This window comes from Cydia fagiglandana, chromosome 1, assembly GCF_963556715.1.
Source record: "Cydia fagiglandana chromosome 1, ilCydFagi1.1, whole genome shotgun sequence".
NCBI classification, from domain to species: Eukaryota; Metazoa; Arthropoda; class Insecta; order Lepidoptera; family Tortricidae; genus Cydia; species Cydia fagiglandana.
The window spans coordinates 20381134-20403405 of record NC_085932.1 but is presented as its reverse complement, the minus strand read 5'-3'; the positions used below and the strand labels follow the sequence as shown (position 1 = coordinate 20403405).

Genomic DNA, 22272 nt, shown 5'->3' with positions numbered 1-22272 from the left:
TGGTCTGACGAGAAGCTAAAAATTTTTAGGAACAATTAAGGCACGTAACCATACTTCTGCCCCACCCTTTAAAAAATGCTGGGTACGCCTATGTCTAAGATACTTTAACATCGATGCACTGTAAGGTAAGTTACATATTGCACACGTTTTTTAACGAATTCTATTCGTGAGGAATACTTACGAACACGCACAATGCACCACGGTCACCACATGTACGAAAGCATTCGTGTTTCAAAGTATAAGAAGGTACGCTCACTGAGTGTGCATGTATGTATGTGGAAGTAGCAAGTAGAAGTACAGTGAACTGCAGAAGTGACGTATTAAACCATTTGCCCTAAATCAGGCATGTGTGGTTTCCCTACGCTCTAGACTCGTATCTTATATGGGACATAATTTTAAAGTCTGTCAAACAACTTTGTCAGTATAAAACTAGAAAAGGCCGCGAATTTAAAATTTTCCTTGGAACGATAACCCTTATCGCCTACATTTTTTTTAAACTTGCCGCTTTTTTCTATTAACGGAAATGGCTTGACAGAATATAATTTATTTATACAATAAATTGGGATTATAACGATTATTAATAAGGATTGTAACTATCCTGGTTATAATCCTTACTAATAATAAAATTATAATGGTTATATCCTAATTATTTAAAATACGTTTTGTTTTGTTATGATTTGGTTAGCCAGACCAGTCATGAAGAACATTTTTGTATAGAAATAAAAAGTATCCTGTGGACTATTTTCAAAAATACCGATTTCAGATCTGCAGCAGCACTGTGGATCTCATAAACAAAACTAACAGACATAGACAACTGGGCCCAGTTTTATAAAGTTACAAGTTACAGGTTACAAGAGTACAGGCTACAGGCACCTGTAATGCACTGTGAACGGCTACAGGTGTTTTATAAATACACATAAATAATTACAGTTGTAAAGAACCACGGTCAATCTCGATTACATGTGAAATCTACAGGTGTGAAGGACATCACTATTTAAAAAAAAACGTGTGTCATAGATACTCGGTTCTCTACTAAATTATGTGTTTTGTTTGCTGTAAAATATTAATTACTGGAAAAATGGCCAGAAATGAAGGAAAAATCGAGTGGTTGAGAGCGGCGTTCCATGCCAAGGATATACTTTCTGGGCCGTTTTCAGATTCAGATTAAGTTAGATTTAATGAAATATTTACGTAATAAGTAAATAACATGTAAATAAGTAGGTACTCTTTCACATTCTTACATTAAAATGTATCGTTTCGGTAGCGGCTCAAAGATAAATACGGTGTGTATCGAAAATTATGAATAGTACACTTTACCATAATGTGAATGCACTATACTTATATAAAGAGACGAATGCTAATAAATCAACGACAAAATATCGGCAATAATCCCTTTCCATTTCCTAGTAGATAAAATAAAACGAATCGTCAATAAAATCAATATCAAACATATTGTCACTTTATTTCCTATTTACTATATATTTCAGATACATTAACAAAAACTGATAAGGTCAGTGCATGGAAAAGTATGCATGCCCTGGCACAATCGTTGGCGTTGGTGCTTAACAATAAAGAGTAAAGTTTAAAATCTCTCAGAAAACGAGTCTACAAGTAACTGCTGTTGTGCTGTTACAGGACTCAAGACGTATGTAAGTTTTTGTTACAAGTGTACCAATCTACACTTGTAATTTACAATTTTTTTATAAAACGCCTGTTCGATTATGAGTTTAAAACTATAAAACTCCCGTATTTTCGTCTATGGTTGAGCTACAGGCACTTGTACCTGTAACCTGTAAAATTGTAACACAGTACTTTTATAAAACGCAAATTGTAAAAAACGGAGCAAGTGTTGCCAGTAAACGCCTGTAAACTTGTAACTTGTAACTTTATAAAACTGGGCCCTGTCAGCTGTCCGATCTGTCAGTGTCAACTGTCAACCGCTAATTACTGGGTGACGCTGTAGGCATAGGCTACAGCACCCTCCACACCCAATTTGTTTTCTAAATATCCCTTCCTCAAACCCAAAAATCTAGTTGACAAATCCTACGCACTTAAATAAAATAGTGACTACCGTATATTTAAGTTCGTGCAAGCCTACATGACTGCGAATATTGCTGTGTAACGCATAAGAAATAAACAAAACCGGCTAAACAAGGTAAATTTTCCTTTTTTTTATGCTTTTAAAGGCAAAAACATACAAATTGAATCCATTTTCTCGGAATTGTCTCACGGCATCTTTCTAGCTATTAAAATCACGCAAGCTGTGTCATTATATTGTCCATACGTGTGGAGAAATTTAGTCACTCTAAAACTACGTGGGAGTTCTAGCTGTAAACAAAATACATCGTTAAGAAACGTCAAGATAATATTAGATTAGTCTAGCTAGTGATACTATTAACCTTAACAACCAAGATGGTAAGTTTTACATTTTAACTAATTTCTTAATGGTTAATTCCTCCTTATAGTTTCTTAGCGTCTTATAGTTAGTATAAAGTCTAGTAATGAGGCTGACTAACCACAATATTGTGGTTAGAAACTGTGAGTCATTTATGCAACATTCACTATCTACATGATAACATTACTCCATTTACTTTAAAGGTTTTTAGCATTGAAACATTATTTTATGTAAAATGTCTTATCAGATGTGGAAAGCAGCCACGGACGTGGCCGCGCCGGCTCCGGCGGAGGCCGACGACTGGGACACGGACCCCGACTTCATAAACGACGTCACAGAGCACGAGCAGCGCTGGGGGCCTGGCGGCAGAAACGTCGAAGCTATAGAGTGAGTTTATCTTGTAGACAGCAGCTACTGATAATACAAAGGCAGATAAACGACAAAATATAAAAAAAATACTAATATTACTTACTTACTCATACTCATAACAAATATGTCTAGTGATTTCTAGATAAAGATGAGTGATATCAACACAATTTATGATTTTACAAATCCTCATTTCTCGATCTTTGAACCGATTAAACTCAGTATTCAAGTGTTACTGCATTGAAATGCAAATATCTTGTTCTTAAGACTTCACCTAAATGAAAGTGTTTTTATTGACTCGCTTCCTGTTTGAGGTAAAATTATCAAATCAGAAAAGTCAATGCACTTGCATTGTCTGGCTCATATCGCGTGTCATCAGTCGGGAAGTGATAAGTAAATATATTATTATACAGAGTTATACAGAGATTAAAGATGGGATATTAGCTCCTATTGCAGAATCAGAACACACTGACACGGCCTAGTGGTAATAGCATGTGACTTGAAATCCAGAGGCTGCGGGTTCAAACCCTGGGCACCGTACCAATGAGTTTTTTGGAACTTATGTACGAAATATTGATATTTAGTAGTCGCTTTTCGGTGAACACTGTGAGGAAACTGGACTAATCCCAATAAGGCCTAGTTTACCCTCTGGGATGGAAAGTCAGATGGCAGTCGCTAAAAATTAGTGCCTACATCATATCATGGGATTTTTTGTCAAGTGGACCCCAGGCTCCCATGAGCCGTGGCAAAATGCCGGGATAACGGGAGGAAGAATAGTAGGGATAAACCAAATAGATGTCACAGAAAAAAAAAGATGCCTATGGAAAACCAGCGTCTTCTGCATTTGCTTTGAGTAATTGTCACAGGCGCTTAGCCTTTCAAAGATTGCATTAAACCCTCGAGAAATTTCGACTGGCCATTATGGCGGTAGCTAACTGCCATAATGGCATGGTGTCTGTCGTCAATGCATACTGCAAACTATGTTGACTTTTTACTTTTGAATCTTACATTTGAAATGGATCCCAAAATTAATAACTTTTTCTGATCATACCATCATCAACCTACCTAATATATATACCTTATTGCAACGATATAAGGTCTACTATTGAGAGTGTTGCTGATGTTACCGTTTTTGAACATTTGTTCGTACTTACTTGCAGTATGGCGAAACTCCGTGAGGAGGTGCTGGAGGCGGACACGTTGTCCAAGAAGAAACAATACGAGCAAGGGCCCAAGCCTTCTTATGGGTAAGTTAGGATTCATCTTAATACATAAATCCTTCCTTCCTTCCTTGCAATTATGCAATATGATCCTTTTTGTACAGTTGACATTGTTAATTAGGTTGGTAAAATAAATCATTTATTTACATACAATATATATACAGTGGTACAACTAAACGAAATTAATAACTAGCTTAAATCTAAAATAGGCCCCTGAGGCATTGTACCAAGGATGCTGGCGGCATTTCCCCGCTGTATCGCAATACTTATACGTTGTACGAGGTAGCCGCCAGCTCTTCGGTCACCAGTTACGTCAACCAGACGCTTCGCGATTTCTGCGAACAACTTATGCGCGCTGGGACCCCATGGACCTAGAGTTTCAACTCCAAATGGTACAAAATGGTACTCTCTACCGAGGCTCTTATATTTATTACGTTTTAGAATTTCGGCGCTTATATAAATAATTAGGTTGGTTATATAAATAACAACAACACCAACAGTAGCAACAACAACAGAGCAACATAAGTTTATCGCTGAGTTTTCATAATGCAGACGAGAACTTTTTCTAAGAGAAATTACTTGTCCGAAAATAATATCGCTCACTGCTTCATGCTAATTGATTTAGAATATTAATATTAAATTATTACAAATTTTTATTGTTTCAGTAAATCATTTTCATATTTGCCCACTTTTATTGTTTTAGTTAATAATTTAAGTTGTAGGTACCTGATTGTTACACGGTTACCTAAATTACCTCGCCTTCAAATTCAATGGAGCTGATTAATGGCGACCTTTCGTCGACATCATATTCGTAGGCGCGTATTTTATGCGTATTTTCCTCCATTAAGGAAGTCGGGAATGTAAATTATGTATAACTCATTGTTGTATTGTTAATCCCCCGCCTTTTGCTGCATATTTACAAACACCGATAAAATAGATGTTATACGTCATTTAAATGGATTCCCTTTTTATACATGTATGATGGGAAAAGTAGGAATTGTGTTTATTGAGTTAGCGAGCGTTGTGATGGTTATTATCTTAAAAAAGACATGACTTTCAATAAGTGATACTTATTAGTGGTACTGTGAATTATGACACCTACCTATTTAATGAGGAAAGAGGAAACACCATTGAATTTTCCCGTTATCAGGACGATTTAGCACTGCCCAGTTCGATTAATGTTTGAAGATATTGCTTAAAATAAAACTAGAGTAACTGCAATATTAAACTATATCAACATATATTATAAATATTAACATTTTCTCATAATGGTTCACTTACGAATGTAGAAAATTATTCTGTGCAGTACCCTTAACCCTTTACCAGGTTAAGGGATATATATGTCCCACATATGTACTTCAATCATGTGTTGTGTTCTATTTTCGATGAGTAAGACTGACATTCGATTGTCATTTTTGTAATGCCAGCCTGGTAAAGTGACTAAATTTCTGGCCCATCCAATTATAGGATCATGTTTCATCTCCCTGGGTAGCTTATTATTTTACATATTTAAATAAATCAAACTCATATTTTTAGCTACGGGGGTAAGTTCGGCGTGCAGGCCGATCGGATGGACAAGTCTGCTGTCGGCCACGACTATATTGGCCAAGTCGAGAAACACGTCTCTCAAAAGGACTACGCTCAAGGTGGGTTTAACTAGTTGTTGCTTATAATAGTAGTTTATGTGACGGCTACATACCCTGCGTTATCTACCTACACACATATTTATAAGTACTCTATGATGTGTTGTTTTTGATATGCTAGAAATTTCAATGTCATTACATTATATCGTTAAAATTAGCGTTATTACACAGAATAAATAATAGTACTACCGTACAGAAAGGAAGCTTCCTACAAAACCGAAGTTTGACAGCGGTTCAGGGTCTAATCATACTATCCCTTTCTAATATATGGCACTATCCCTTTCGGCTATTTAGGGTTGTCAAAATTTAAGTGATTATCTTATCTGTGGTCGTGCACGCAAAAGGAAGTCAAGTGGTGCCAACCCTAAAAATTGCTCGGAGCAATGCTGAGCCGAGCGGAGCCGAGTTAGGCCGAAGTCAGGAGCTTCGCACCCCTGGTTATTATTAAGCACAAATAACAGATTTCTTCTAACAAAATAGTTTAAGTATCTTTATGCTGGCCGTCATTTGCGGTTTTGAACGCATCATAAAGGGTTTATTTATTTATTTATTTAAACTTTATTGCACAAAACATAAAAATAATGTACAAATGGCGAACTTAATGCCTAATGGCATTCTCTACCAGTCAACCATCGGGCCAAACAGAGACATGTAAAAATGGTGCAAGGAGAACAGAGGCATTTATTATAACATTGGAAAACAACTGAACAACGAACAACTAATAATTCTGATTCTGTTTATCTTTATGTGTGTACATAAAAGTTTGAAAAATAATGTGTAGGTAGAGAATGAGCTTTTTAATATTATCAACACATTGTTCAACAACTTTATTGTTCGTTAAATGTGTATTTATTGACACATATTTTTTGTAGGTTTCGGAGGTAAATTCGGTGTCCAAACCGACCGAATGGACGCCAGCGCGGTGGGGCATGACTACATCGGCAAAGTGGAGAAACACGAGTCGCAGAAGGACTACTCGCAGGGCTTCGGGGGCAAGTTCGGCGTGCAGACCGACCGCGTTGATAAGGTGATTTTTCTTTTTGAATAGGGGACTGGTAGTTGTTCGGATATACAGGAGTCAGGATTTAGAAGAAATAATGAATTTAGCCTAAAGGGCAAATAATTATACTAAGATATTTGTGTATTTCCTTAAAAATAGTCTTGGGTTATTCGTATATTATTTATTTAGAAATTTAATTCAGACAGCAATATTATATGCTATCTTTCAAGTTCTGCAAAATATTTTACAACTGTTCTAAACTGATGTATATCAACTTTGTAATTTTGAAAGTGATTGATAGTTTTTGCTGATATGATAGTATAATTTAATGCTTACGCAGAGCGCGGCCGGCTGGGAGCACCGCGAACAGATCGAGAAGCATTCGTCCCAGAAAGACTACTCCCACGGGTTCGGGGGCAAGTTCGGTGTGCAAGCGGACAGACAGGACGCCGCCGCCGTCGGCTGGGAGCACCGCGAACAGGTCGCCCCGCACGACTCACAGAAAGGTAGTTAACTACCCTCACGGAACTCATTCAACTATAAAAGTGTTTAATTTCTCAGAAACCATGACACTGTAATAAACACTCGTTTTCGAGGCTAGATGAGTTTCGTTTCTTATATTGATATTTACTTGTATCTCACCAGATTACTCGCGCGGGTTCGGGGGTAAGTTCGGCGTGCAGACGGACCGGCAAGACGCGTCGGCGGTGGGCTGGGACCACCACGAGAAGGCACCAGCGCACGCCAGCCAGCTCGACCACAAAAAGGTTATTATGTCTTAGTAGTCTTAGTATAATCTTCAAAGATCGCGCGGATATAGGCCACGAGCCAGCTCAATCTTATAGTACCCAGTAATGGTGCGGGTTTTCTGGAGATTACGATGTATGAATGTAGTTTATATCATGACATATTTTTTATTGTGTTACGTACTTATTGCGTGGAAACATACGAGACTGTATAATCTTATATATGTGACGTTCCACAGCAAAAGGTACCCTATGGCGGCTGGCGCTTATGTCGCATAGCCAGTGGCTGATTTGCAGTCTTTGCCGCCCTAGGCCCCAGGCCCCCGCCCCTTTCAAGGCACCCATAATATTGACTACATTTTGAGTTATTTCTTTTTACCATCAGCGAATCTTTTGTCACAATTTGCCGCTCCTAAATATCTTGCCGCCCTAGGCCCGGGCCTACTGTGCCTTAGGGCAAATCCGCCACTGCGCATAGCGCCGCAATAATATTCGAGCGGCGTTAATAATAGCGTAAGCGCCAACCTTTACCCGTGTGACGTCACATATGTTCGATGACTTACAAATCGTTATTTTTGGTGAAAATCTCAATTGTATTGTAATTTTTTGAACATTAGGGTTTCGGTGGCAAGTTTGGCGTGGAGACAGACCGCGTGGACAAGTCCGCCCACCGCTTCGACGAGGTCGGCAGTGTGGGCACCAACTACACCAAACAGAAGCCCGACATCGGCGGCGCCAAGCCGGGCTCCATCCGCGCCAAGTTTGAGAACATGGCCAAGGAGAAAGAACAGGTCATTATATCACAGTTGTTCACATTCAGCGGGCGCAGCACGGTTCCATTTTTATCGCCTATCACTATGCGCGTCCCTTTTGCACTTACATACTTGTAAGAACGTGACAGTCATGGTGACAAGCGATAAAAATGCGATCGTCCTACGCCGCAACGACGCAATATGAAAGTATTGTCCACAATGATAAGATCTTACTCCCTATTAAAAAAAAAATAGTTAAACCTTGTTATAAATATTGTATCTTTCTAACAAACGCAAATTTGAAAATAGAGGAAGCTTGTTAGATTTGACATACTTATGAAGAACGCGTATATTGACAGACATTTATTAAGAAACTATGTTGTTTATTTAGGAAGCATTGCAGTCTGTGCAGAAAATACGCCAACAGAGGCTACAAATGGACAAGGATTTATCGCAAAAGGTGAGATACTACTAACACTTTTTTCTCCCAACCACTGAATGTAAAAATAATGGTAACATTCCATTTCTAACCGGAGCTGCACTACCGGTACTGAACGCGTCGCTGTCATTGTCAATTTCCATAGTAAAATGAACAGCAGTGCAGCTGTCGTTGGAAATGGACTGTCACCTTAAGAGTATCAAGTTATAGGCTTATAGGGTCTTTATATTGGTGCGTAATTTGAAATTAATTCAGTGGTCATTTTTTATTATTATTTACGATAATGGACTTACTCCCTAATAAGTTCTAAAATTACCCCCGACGATTCGATGACGGCTTTGCCCTCGTCCCCCGTGGTCTCGGAGAAGACTGACTAAAGGTGACGTCAACATCTTCTAGTTGCGCGAATCCCGTTTTCGTATACAATAATGTGTAAAAATCGTGAATGTTTAAATTAGAGTTCTTTTACTTCAGGAAAAAGACCGGTTAGAGAAAGAAGAACGCGAAGCTCCCGTCAAACAATCAGAGCCTGTTAGGCAACCGGACCCGGTCAGGCAGCCGGAACCGGCCAGACAACCGGAACCGGTCAGACAACCGGAACCGGTGAGACAAGCGGAACCAATCAGACAACCAGAACCGGTAAAACAACCTGAACGGGAACCGACACCCGAGCCGGTTGAGGAGAAGGTTAACTTGCCGGACGTCACGCTGGTGCAGCCTAAAGAGAAGGAAGAGGTCAGTAGTCAGAGCTATTAGTTGGTTAAGGGATTAGATTTCAGAAAGGTCTCGGTTTCCCACCTCGCGGCCTCGGTCTCGGTACCTAAGGCGACCTTCGCATTGTATGCGGATTCGCGCCGCGTGTGCGAGTGGGGAACTTCGCAAAATACGCGCATAGCCCTATCACGCGCATATCCCAGAGCGAGGTGCGAATTCGCATCATTGTGTTAATAGCGTAACGGCATAGCGTACGAATCCTTCGCAGTCCTCTGTGGTTCGAATCTATTTAACTTTAGAAATGATCTTTGTAAATGGTTTAGATATCTGATTTTATTAATTTTATTAATAGCCTGTTATAGTGTCCCACTGCTGGGTAAAGGCCTTCCCTTGATTTCCACGACACCCGTTGTTTCCGTTTCCCGTCATTTCCGTTTGGGCCTGCCACGTCCGCGCTTATTTTGCAGCATCCACTTGGTGGTAATATTAGCCCACCTATCCGGATGCATGCGGCAGACATGACCTATCCAGTCCCACTAAAGCCTGGCGGTCTTCTCCTCTACGTTATTGAATCATATCATAACCATATCTTTAAATTAACTTAGGTGTTGTTTTTGGTATCCAGATGGCTCGGCAGCCCACAATAGTGATGTCGCCGGTGGGCTGGGAGGGCGCGGAGGGCGGGGAGGCGGAGGAGGAGGACGAGGAGGGCTACACGGCGCGGGCGCTCTACGACTACCAGGCCGCCGCGCCTGACGAGATCAGCTTCGACCCCGACGACATCATCACCAACATCGTCATGGTGAGTCACTATAGTGATGTCGCCGGTGGGCTGGGAGGGAGAGGAGGGCGGGGAGGTGGAGGAGGAGGACGAGGAGGGCTACACGGCGCGGGCGCTCTACGACTACCAGGCCGCCCGCGCCCGACGAGATCAGCTTCGACCCCGACGACATCATCACCAACATCGTCATGGTGAGTCACTATAGTGATGTCGCCGGTGGGCTGGGAGGGAGAGGAGGGCGGGGAGGTGGAGGAGGAGGACGAGGAGGGCTACACGGCGCGCGCGCTCTACGACTACCAGGCCGCCGCGCCTGACGAGATCAGCTTCGACCCCGACGACATCATCACCAACATCGTCATGGTGAGTCACTATAGTGATGTCGCCGGTGGGCTGGGAGGGAGAGGAGGGCGGGGAGGTGGAGGAGGAGGACGAGGAGGGCTACACGGCGCGGGCGCTCTACGACTACCAGGCCGCCGCGCCCGACGAGATCAGCTTCGACCCCGACGACATCATCACCAACATCGTCATGGTGAGTCACTATAGTGATGTCGCCGGTGGGCTGGGAGGGCGCGGAGGGCGGGGAGGCGGAGGAGGAGGACGAGGAGGGCTACACGGCGCGGGCGCTCTACGACTACCAGGCCGCCGCGCCCGACGAGATCAGCTTCGACCCCGACGACATCATCACCAACATCGTCATGGTGAGTCACTATAGTGATGTCGCCGGTGGGCTGGGAGGGAGAGGAGGGCGGGGAGGTGGAGGAGGAGGACGAGGAGGGCTACACGGCGCGGGCGCTCTACGACTACCAGGCCGCCGCGCCCGACGAGATCAGCTTCGACCCCGACGACATCATCACCAACATCGTCATGGTGAGTCACTATAGTGATGTCGCCGGTGGGCTGGGAGGGAGAGGAGGGCGGGGAGGTGGAGGAGGAGGACGAGGAGGGCTACACGGCGCGGGCGCTCTACGACTACCAGGCCGCCGCGCCCGACGAGATCAGCTTCGACCCCGACGACATCATCACCAACATCGTCATGGTGAGTCACTATAGTGATGTCGCCGGTGGGCTGGGAGGGAGAGGAGGGCGGGGAGGCGGAGGAGGAGGACGAGGAGGGCTACACGGCGCGGGCGCTCTACGACTACCAGGCCGCCGCGCCCGACGAGATCAGCTTCGACCCCGACGACATCATCACCAACATCGTCATGGTGAGTCACTATAGTGATGTCGCCGGTGGGCTGGGAGGGAGAGGAGGGCGGGGAGGTGGAGGAGGAGGACGAGGAGGGCTACACGGCGCGCGCGCTCTACGACTACCAGGCCGCCGCGCCTGACGAGATCAGCTTCGACCCCGACGACATCATCACCAACATCGTCATGGTGAGTCACTATAGTGATGTCGCCGGTGGGCTGGGAGGGAGAGGAGGGCGGGGAGGTGGAGGAGGAGGACGAGGAGGGCTACACGGCGCGGGCGCTCTACGACTACCAGGCCGCCGCGCCCGACGAGATCAGCTTCGACCCCGACGACATCATCACCAACATCGTCATGGTGAGTCACTATAGTGATGTCGCCGGTGGGCTGGGAGGGAGAGGAGGGCGGGGAGGCGGAGGAGGAGGACGAGGAGGGCTACACGGCGCGGGCGCTCTACGACTACCAGGCCGCCGCGCCCGACGAGATCAGCTTCGACCCCGACGACATCATCACCAACATCGTCATGGTGAGTCACTATAGTGATGTCGCCGGTGGGCTAGGAGGGAGAGGAGGGCGGGGAGGTGGAGGAGGAGGACGAGGAGGGCTACACGGCGCGGGCGCTCTACGACTACCAGGGCGCCGCGCCCGACGAGATCAGCTTCGACCCCGACGACATCATCACCAACATCGTCATGGTGAGTCACTATAGTGATGTCGCCGGTGGGCAGGGAGGGAGAGGAGGGCGGGGAGGTGGAGGAGGAGGACGAGGAGGGCTACACGGCGCGGGCGCTCTACGACTACCAGGCCGCCGCGCCCGACGAGATCAGCTTCGACCCCGACGACATCATCACCAACATCGTCATGGTGAGTCACTATAGTGATGTCGCCGGTGGGCTGGGAGGGAGAGGAGGGCGGGGAGGCGGAGGAGGAGGACGAGGAGGGCTACACGGCGCGGGCGCTCTACGACTACCAGGCCGCCGCGCCCGACGAGATCAGCTTCGACCCCGACGACATTGTAACAACAAAATTTTAATTCTTCATTTTTTTAATACTGTTTAGTATGTGACCCATATTCGTTTGATACCCTTAACGCCATCTAGCGAACACAGTCGATAACAACATGGTCCGGGTTGCTAGATTAAAAATAATTTCGGTGCCTTCCTACATTTTTGGTTTTTTTAATCGCAGGTTGTTGTAAATTAAAATTGTCTTCAAATATTTTTTTTATTCGTCGGCGCGTTGTATTCAATATTATTCTAAGCAAACTAAATAGGAAAGAAAGCGTTTTTTTTGTCAAGTCATGTAGTGTTCGCCCGAGCCCCGTTCGGACTCTGGTAACCCCGTCGTTTGATCTGTCACCGATGGCTCGCCACGTAGCTAGCCGTTCTTTTTGGATTTGGAAGAGATCGTAGCAAGGTGGTTCGTTTCCTTTGGCCAGCGGCCTGGTTCCGTCTGATGGCTTCTACCTGTATCGCGGTTTAAGCCGCCTAATCGTAAGTAGCTCGTCGATTCCTTAATTGTTTTGGATGGATTTGTTAGTGCAGTGCTGATTGTTTTTATATTATTGCAGCTCGTTGGATGTGAATCGTCCTGGAAATTGAAGCCCCGGGTGCATTGAAATTATGCAAGTCCTTTCCTACGCCCGCTTATTGTCTGCCCCGGGTAAGCAGCGACCTACTCGCAGTCCAGTATATTTATTCGATTCTGTGAATGTCTGTTCCGTTACTTAGTAGTTTTATAAATTTCAGGGTTTCAAGATTTACCGTCTTTATTACAAGTTTACGGGGTGGCCTCAACATGCCAGCTTCTGCAAGCCGAGCTACCAGTGGCAAGGAGCTGTGCCAGGCATTTCCATACTTCCACGCAGAGGTTCCTGGCCAACGTGGCGGTTGTATTGTTTACGGTCTTTCGAAGTTTTGGAGGTTAGATCGACCCTTTATTTAATATTTATTACTGAATCAGAGATGCTGGTTCTGGCGCCCTCATCTACGAAAACATTTTTAAAAAGAGTTCGCTATACCCATAACTGTTCCCTCAACACTTAAATAAGAGTCTGATGCTCATGTTATTTAGATAAGAGCTAGTTTACCTTAAGTTCCTGTCATTAAGGCCCTTAAGGCTCTCCGGGTTAATTTTGAAATTATTTAAATAAATGATTTAACCATATTGTCTAGTTTCCTTAATTAATTAAGAAAATATTCCATATTAGTACCCCTAAATAATAGTTGTTTCAGTGGCGCCCAACGTGGGGCAATGTTAGCGAACCTCTTTGGTCACAGTGTGTTAGCTAAAGGGAGTTTTATTTTTGGTAGAAACGGTGCTGCTTGTATTCTTGTATTGTGTTCAGGATAACCGATTATTACCTTTTTTTAATTTAAAATTTAACTATATTACATAACCGTGTAAGTTAATACTGTTACCACATGTGAGCATACTTTTATAGGTTAGGGCATGTACCTAAATGAGTGTGGAGTTATATTTATCTATTACTTGCGTTGTACTGTGTAAAGATTATTAATTAAATTGCAACTAGTGGAATAGTGTGTGGAATGTTAAACGTAAGTTAACTTTTACTTTAATTTAAAAAAAAATACAAAGGTGTAATGTTAGTGGACAGTTCTGTACCAATCTGTAAGACTTGTGTTCTTTCAATTTAAGTTTTTTATTCTTCCTCGGTGGGAGGTTACTGTATTTGTACTTAGTTGACGGTACACCTGTTTAAAATGTAACGATATTTTATTAATTATAAACGTGGAGTTGTAAAAAGTTTGAGGGAGCAAATTTGGAGGTTATAGTGAAGTACAGTCAGCAGGTGTTTTCAATTATTAAATTTATTACGGGATGTTTGGAGTTGAAGTTAAAAGTTAAAGTTTAAAATAAATAAAATTAATATTAAATAGTTTCTTGATGTGGTTGGGTACAGTCAGTCACAATTATTGTTGTTGCCGATATTCAAATAGCGGTTTACCTTTAAGGTCGAATCTTATTGTAGTAGTTTTAACAATTGTTTCGTACGGGAGTTATGTTTATTACCTACTTTTCCTTATCTATTATCTCGACTTAAATCGAGTTTTTCCTTATTGTTGTTACCTTAGATGGAGTAAATATTTACTTATTAGTTAATTATCGGTGATTGCGCGTTTTTTTTGTTGATGTTTCGGTAGGAGTTTTCTTTTTTTATGTGATGCGTGCAGGAGTTTTGTTTACGTATTACTTACTTTCTTTCGATCGTGTCTGAGCAAACGTAACTCAGGCACGTGGTTTGTTTGTTGTTGGTGGGCGAAGAGGACGATTTAAAGACTCTTCGCGTGTTTTACCGGGGTGCTGGCGTTTTAAACCAGCATTCCAATCGGCACTGGCTGGTCGGGTTTTGGCGGATTTTAAACCGTCAAGCTCTTAATAGCAGTGCCATCTTCTTTGTTAACGCTTTGCGGTATGACTTAAATCATATGCGTGAACGTTAATGTTGATGTTAGGGGGTTGTTCTGTGGTACACGCCTTAAAGCGTTGTCCGCAAACATCGGATTTTTGTGTGTCACACTGACAGACTTGCATTGCCTGAAATGGAGCCTGTACAGTCGACTTCCTTGTGTGTCTCGTGTTGTTTGGAACGTTACCGTCTGCTTGTCGTTCAGACACAGCTGGTCAACGTATCATTGTGTTGTGTTATTGTCTGATTTCCGCGTTCAGACCTGTGACGTCTGACAGTCACGGCCTGATATGCGCGCTAGGTATATTTGAATTAGTTGTAGTAGCAGTCACCGATCTTAGTTATATTAAATTTCACTTGGCTATATGCCGTCTTCCGCTGTATCTCTTGGACGCATAACCCGCGGCTTGGGCCGTTCGTTATGCCACCAAGGAATATACGTGATGCGATGTTTCGTGGTAATGTAGCTTAGAGCTTTACTTGCGTACGTCAAGTCTTTATAAAGTAAGTCTGGTTTAGTGCGTGGGTTCGATTTTTTTTTGTTAGTTAGTTTTTTTTCTAGCGGTAGGTAATTGTCTAGGTACTTTCCGCGGGTGGTTTTGCGAGCTGGGGACCAGCTCAAAATTTTGCCGTAGTCAAAATTTTCTTCGGGTAGGGGAGCACTGTAACAACAAAATTTTAATTCTTCATTTTTTTAATACTGTTTAGTATGTGACCCATATTCGTTTGATACCCTTAACGCCATCTAGCGAACACAGTCGATAACAACATGGTCCGGGTTGCTAGATTAAAAATAATTTCGGTGCCTTCCTACATTTTTGGTTTTTTTAATCGCAGGTTGTAAATTAAAATTGTCTTCAAATATTTTTTTTATTCGTCGGCGCGTTGTATTCAATATTATTCTAAGCAAACTAAATAGGAAAGAAAGCGTTTTTTTTGTCAAGTCATGTAGTGTTCGCCCGAGCCCCGTTCGGACTCTGGTAACCCCGTCGTTTGATCTGTCACCGATGGCTCGCCACGTAGCTAGCCGTTCTTTTTGGATTTGGAAGAGATCGTAGCAAGGTGGTTCGTTTCCTTTGGCCAGCGGCCTGGTTCCGTCTGATGGCTTCTACCTATATCGCGGTTTAAGCCGCCTAATCGTAAGTAGCTCGTCGATTCCTTAATTGTTTTGGATGGATTTGTTAGTGCAGTGCTGATTGTTTTTATATTATTGCAGCTCGTTGGATGTGAATCGTCCTGGAAATTGAAGCCCCGGGTGCATTGAAATTATGCAAGTCCTTTCCTACGCCCGCTTATTGTCTGCCCCGGGTAAGCAGCGACCTACTCGCAGTCCAGTATATTTATTCGATTCTGTGAATGTCTGTTCCGTTACTTAGTAGTTTTATAAATTTCAGGGTTTCAAGATTTACCGTCTTTATTACAAGTTTACGGGGTGGCCTCAACATGCCAGCTTCTGCAAGCCGAGCTACCAGTGGCAAGGAGCTGTGCCAGGCATTTCCATACTTCCACGCAGAGGTTCCTGGCCAACGTGGCGGTTGTATTGTTTACGGTCTTTCGAAGTTTTGGAGGTTAGATCGACCCTTTATTTAATATTTATTACTGAATCAGAGATGCTGGTTCTGGCGCCCTCATCTACCAAAACATTTTTAAAAAGAGTTCGCTATACCCATAACTGTTCCCTCAACACTTAAATAAGAGTCTGATGCTCATGTTATTTAGATAAGAGCTAGTTTACCTTAAGTTCCTGTCATTAAGGCCCTTAAGGCTCTCCGGGTTAATTTTGAAATTATTTAAATAAATGATTTAACCATATTGTCTAGTTTCCTTAATTAATTAAGAAAATATTCCATATTAGTACCCCTAAATAATAGTTGTTTCAACATCATCACCAACATCGTCATGGTGAGTCACTATAGTGATGTCGCCGGTGGGCTGGGAGGGAGAGGAGGGCGGGGAGGCGGAGGAGGAGGACGAGGAGGGCTACACGGCGCGGGCGCTCTACGACTACCAGGCCGCCGCGCCCGACGAGATCAGCTTCGACCCCGACGACATCATCACCAACATCGTCATGGTGAGTCACTATAGTGATGTCGCCGGTGGGCTGGGAGGGAGAGGAGGAGGACGAGGAGGGCTACACGGCGCGCGCGCTCTACGACTACCAGGCCGCCGCGCCCGACGAGATCAGCTTCGACCCCGACGACATCATCACCAACATCGTCATGGTGAGTCACTATAGTGATGTCGCCGGTGGGCTGGGAGGGAGAGGAGGGCGGGGAGGCGGAGGAGGAGGACGAGGAGGGCTACACGGCGCGCGCGCTCTACGACTACCAGGCCGCCGCGCCCGACGAGATCAGCTTCGACCCCGACGACATCATCACCAACATCGTCATGGTGAGTCACTATAGTGATGTCGCCGGTGGGCTGGGAGGGAGAGGAGGGCGGGGAGGCGGAGGAAGAGGACGAGGAGGGCTACACGGCGCGCGCGCTCTACGACTACCAGGCCGCCGCGCCCGACGAGATCAGCTTCGACCCCGACGACATCATCACCAACATCGTCATGGTGAGTCACACCCGTCACTGACACCACATTATTATTAAAAGGGTTCCGTACCTCGACAGAATCCTTATAGGATCACTCGTGCGTCTGTCTGTCCGTCATTACTCCGTCATTAATGTCAGACACCGCATTATGAAGCGTTTACAATGAGCACGCAATCACCACACATAAACAAACACAATCACTTGTAAAGTGCACCGATTTGAGCTGCACAACGATTCTGTATTCTACACTATTCTATACTATAACAGCTCAGTTACATTCCTAAAAGCCTAATTTTTGTAAAAAAAATAATTTACAGAGTACATACTGTGGGCATAATATTCTGATTTTAATAACAGGTTATTAAATTTGATATAACCTGGGAGTTCCGACTAAATTCATCACTTGTTACAAAAAAAATTTTAGTGTTATTTAACTCTGTTTACTTTGTGTACAGATCGACGAAGGCTGGTGGCAGGGCATGTGTAAAGGCGCGTACGGACTGTTCCCCGCCAACTACGTCCAGCTGCAGGACAAGTGAGGTGTGTACATTCCTTTACCAACATATTTATAGATATTAATCAAATCCTAATAACCCATGAAACTTTGACAACAAGCGAAATTTACTGACTACTATGAATGAAAAAACACTCCTTTAGTATCAAATTGGACGTTATTTTATTTTGGGAAAAGGATCGAATCCACAAACGTCTGTCAATACATTTTGAACTTACAGTTAAAACGGGAAATCATTCATTTATATGGCATACTCGAGTATGGATCCTTTTTGCTAAACTATGTCCAATTGGATTGTTAAATAAAAGGGCTTAATTGCGTAACATACCTACCTCCGACGTCTCGTGAGCGACATTGCCCTCTTGGTCTAACCTAACAGAAAGATCGCTCGTGGGTTGTTTTAAAATGTATTATTCGACTGTCCAACGGAATGGAGGGTAATGGATTTATTACGCGATTAAAGCCGACCACTGACTAACAGGCCGCCGGACGATATCGGCCTGTCAGTTAGAACAAAAATTTGACAGTTACGAACAACTGACCGGCCGATATCGTCCGGCGGACTGTTAGTCAGTGGTCGGCTTTAGTCCCGCCTTATTTTATTACTATGTGAAATAATCGTGAAAATATTAATCACTATATCGAAATTCTACTTCAAGTTTCTATAAATATAAACGAATTGATTAACACTTGTAATACCCCATTTATTGTTAACATGATAATATTATTCCAATTGAATTCATTTCGTGCACTTATTGACTTTGTATTATATTAATTTTAAGTGAATTCTTCATTTTTTTAATTTAGTGTAAGAGTTATTGTTATCATATAGACTTTATCGTAAGTCGGGCTCGAGATTAATTACTGTACCTATTTGGCAGTCATGCGCACACTAGCTACCTACAATTAAAGTGATTTTTTTACTGAATTACTTTGAACATTGTCATATTAATAAAAAATATTCACTGATATCAATTAGTAAATTATTGTATTATATCACAGAACGACAGTTGGGCTTTAGTGTAAGCTATATTTGGCACAAATAAAAGATGTATGTACTTATGCTGTATATAGCTGGTCAAGCAAATCTTGTCAGTAAAAAAAGGCGCGAAATTCAATTTTTCTATGGGACGACATCCCTTCGCGCCTACAGTTTTCAAATTTGCCGCCTTTTTCTACTGACAAGATCTGCTTGACCAAGTTTATGAAAGTTACAACACAATGATAAAGTAGTAGCGGTAATAGGTTGAGGTCGATTCTCAAGAGCTGGCACGAATGGAATGAATGAGTGAATGAAAACCTCTATGTGTGTATCACATATTAACCAACCAAGATGGCTCTGACTGTATACCGATACGACAAGGTAACAATCGCTTGCGCTACGACAACGAAACGCTATGCGTCTCTATCATTGCATGGTTGCATTTCGTTCGCTATGGAGCGTAAGCGACTGGCATGTAGGCTACGCGGCCTGTATCAATACAATGTATCATACAGTGAACATTTCGTTCATTTCATTCGTGTCAGCATTCGTGAAGCAACCTGAAGCAATATACCAACTTTATTTCATTCTTTATTGACTTGAGGTTATTTTTTGGGTAGCATTACTTTTTTTATGAATTGCTAATTTTACCATAAACTGACATTTAAAAAAATCGGTTAAACCCTATTTAATGAATTTATTTAGGAGATTTTGCATAAATATATTAACTATTGTTAGGAATATTATTTTGAAGATTACAATCCGTATGATTTAGAACAAACTAGCCAAAAATGCATAATGATAAATGAAAATTATTGCGACTGTTTCCATGTATTAAAATAAATCATTCACTATTAATTTATTTCATGATTAGACATTTAATATCAATATAATTTTTTTGTGTCGATGCATATCAAAACTGCATAAGTCCACCCAAAATGGCATAGAATATGATTTATGTAAAGAATAAAATGTCAAATTAGTATACTTACCATAGTTTGGGGACATAGATAATTTTGATGTTCCTTAATATTTTATTACTTTCAGTAGTATTATAATATTAAACTTGCCTTGACAATTGTTTATAGATGTTTATATTTTAAGTTAAATTCTTGAGTCACGCATTTAATTATCACTTTTTTATCTACGGAATTAAGTGAAATTCATATACGTCAACAAGTATTCAAAATTATTATAACTACTTATATGTATATACGTGCCATCTTTTAAAGGCGCAGCATTTGCTCAATCCAATGTCGGATGCACTTAATGAATATGATTAAGGGTCGGTTGTACCAAACGTTCGCTAAATTTTATTGTATGGGAAGTTTCATAGATCTCTGCCGCGTGACGTAGATCAGTCTGTTAATTGCGGTTGGTGCAACTGGCCCTAAAAAGAGCATTTATTGATCACCATTAATACACAATTCACAGCAATTGGCTGTAGTAGTTGCATTAGATATTCTTGAAATCTTATGATATCATTAAAGTAAGAAAAAATAAATACGTAGTATAGGCACAAGCGTGCGTGATGGCCAGTGAGAGAAGGTAGATATAGAATGCTTGAGAATTCGAATGCATGGTAATCTGGTTTAGAGATCGATATCCACACGCACTTTCGTCTTCTCTCGTAGTTTCTGCAATATTGTATCAAAGAATGATATAAAGAGGAATTGTTTTATTTGAAGTAGGTACATCGTAGAAATGGCGAAAAGCTGATTTCGAAGTACTACTTGAGTTTGTAATGACCTAATGATGGACTTTATTATTATTACTTTTGTAATTTTTTGCATATCATTGACAGTAACGATTAAATATCAATATTTGTACTGTCTAAATAATAATTTACAATTATAAGGTGATGAGGCCAGACAAAATAATTCAACGTGTGCAATTCGTCATTTTTGCGGTGTACAAATAGTTGACGATATAATTTAGAAGGGAATTGGTATGTTGGTTGTAAAAATATATAAATAACAAACTAGCAATACACATAGTGTAAGAGTTACAGCTCAAACTAACATTCTGTATCTAGTATGCTGCCCACAATCGCTCGTACGAATGCCTAAAGTGCTTAACCCTTTTATCGCCAAAAACCTGTAATAGACGCAAAAGGCTACAACGTCTACTTCCCAATATCAACCCTAGTGCGTTCTAACAATCACGACGGTGTGCCGCACACGATCGGCGTGGCGGTCAAAGGGTTAAACATTTAAGTGACAGTTAAAATCGTATAGCTACACGTTGTTCTATATTTAATGTAATAAGTTTCGTTCATAAAATGAGTTTTAAGTACACCAAAGAGCTCGGAACCGGACCATCGCCGCCTCAACCCGATCCGCTTAGTATTCTTTATAGAAAACTTCTTACACTGTGATGCACACTTATCGGCATCGTCTCGTCAACGCTCGCTAGCGTCGCGCGGCAACGGCGCGTTTACCGCCCGTGGGTTCCCCCTAGGCGCCGATGTCACATAGGCACTGTCGCCCGACGCAAGCGCGACGTCAACTAGCCGTAGCCGTATTCACAGCGTTGAGTCGCTTGTGTTACGTACATACGCAAGGTATACTCGTTCGATTTGTAGCTGGCCCCGAACGGCTATCAATCCTTTGTCCATTGTTAAGACGACTAGTTGACGGCGAGCGGATGAGTGAGGGCGGCGTTTTGGTCTGGTGTCGAGCTATTTGGCGTACTCCAACCTTTAAACTTATGTTCATGTTATGAGTTGGCCATAGTATGGTATGCGTACACTCAAGTTCTATACAGCCCATTCCAGACCAATTAACGAAAAAATTTAATACACTAAAAACCAATATACTAGGGTCAACCGAGGTAAATGCGTCACTTGAGGTAAATGCGTCTTTTAAACGTTTCTTCTAAATGGAACATTTTAGAACTATTGCAACCCTCCCAATTCGAAGTGTGGTCACTGAAATTTTTGTGTAGACGGCTATAATAGTTATAATATGTTGCGTTTGGACGATATCTTCAAAAGACGCTTTTACCCCAAGAGACGCATTTATCCCGGTTGACCCTACTTTCTTTTGTGGAGCAATAAATAATTCTATAGAATATAGCTGGACCACCATCAATAACAATTCTTAATTTTGATTTGATACTGGAAATAATTTTTTTCTTCGTATAATTGGATTGGGATGGAGTTTACAAATGTTGTATTAATCTTCGTACCTATAGTTGGTATTTAATGCCGAACTGTATTTTATAAAAGACGATTTATATTGTTTATAAAAGTAAATAAATAGTTTTATTTTATATCGACGTATTGCGTTTTATTGTATTTTATAGTCTAAGTAACTTTTCCGTATCTGACGTATCTGATATTACACGAAATAATTTTTAAGAAAAAAAAACCGACTTCTATGGGGCCCGGTGAAAGATTATGGTAGATGGTGCACTATGTAGAAAAGGAGGTAAAACCAGTACCTACTTTCTAGTAGCATTTCGTTTCCGTAAGGGTCGTAGTTATCTAGCCTAACCTAACCCACTTCTCTGATAGCAGTTCGGTTCTGTGAGGATCGCAGTTCGAACCTAATCAAACCCAC

The 22272-nt window shown here is 42.2% G+C and overlaps 1 protein-coding gene across 1 annotated transcript; it reads left to right on the top strand.

Moving 5' to 3' along the window:
* Positions 1-1949: 1949 nt before the first annotated feature.
* Positions 1950-21988, top strand: LOC134666252 (src substrate cortactin). Its single transcript, XM_063523407.1, has 12 exons — positions 1950-2155; positions 2643-2782; positions 3922-4008; positions 5518-5627; positions 6497-6651; positions 6965-7130; positions 7270-7391; positions 7988-8161; positions 8514-8582; positions 9036-9296; positions 9901-10077; positions 17669-21988. The coding sequence occupies exons 2-12, from the start codon at positions 2643-2645 to the stop codon at positions 17750-17752; spliced, it is 1545 nt and encodes a 514-aa protein (XP_063379477.1). The 5' UTR covers positions 1950-2155; the 3' UTR covers positions 17753-21988.
* Positions 21989-22272: the final 284 nt, after the last annotated feature.

Excerpts from the sequence above, each read along its gene's own strand:
- LOC134666252 (XM_063523407.1), top strand. The coding sequence starts at position 2,643 with ATGTGGAAAGCAGCCACGGACGTGGCCGCGCCGGCTCCGGCGGAGGCC. Across the intron at positions 5,628-6,496 it reads TCAAAAGGACTACGCTCAAG|GTTTCGGAGGTAAATTCGGT; the intron begins GTGGGTTTAACT and ends TATTTTTTGTAG. Across the intron at positions 6,652-6,964 it reads AGACCGACCGCGTTGATAAG|AGCGCGGCCGGCTGGGAGCA; the intron begins GTGATTTTTCTT and ends ATGCTTACGCAG.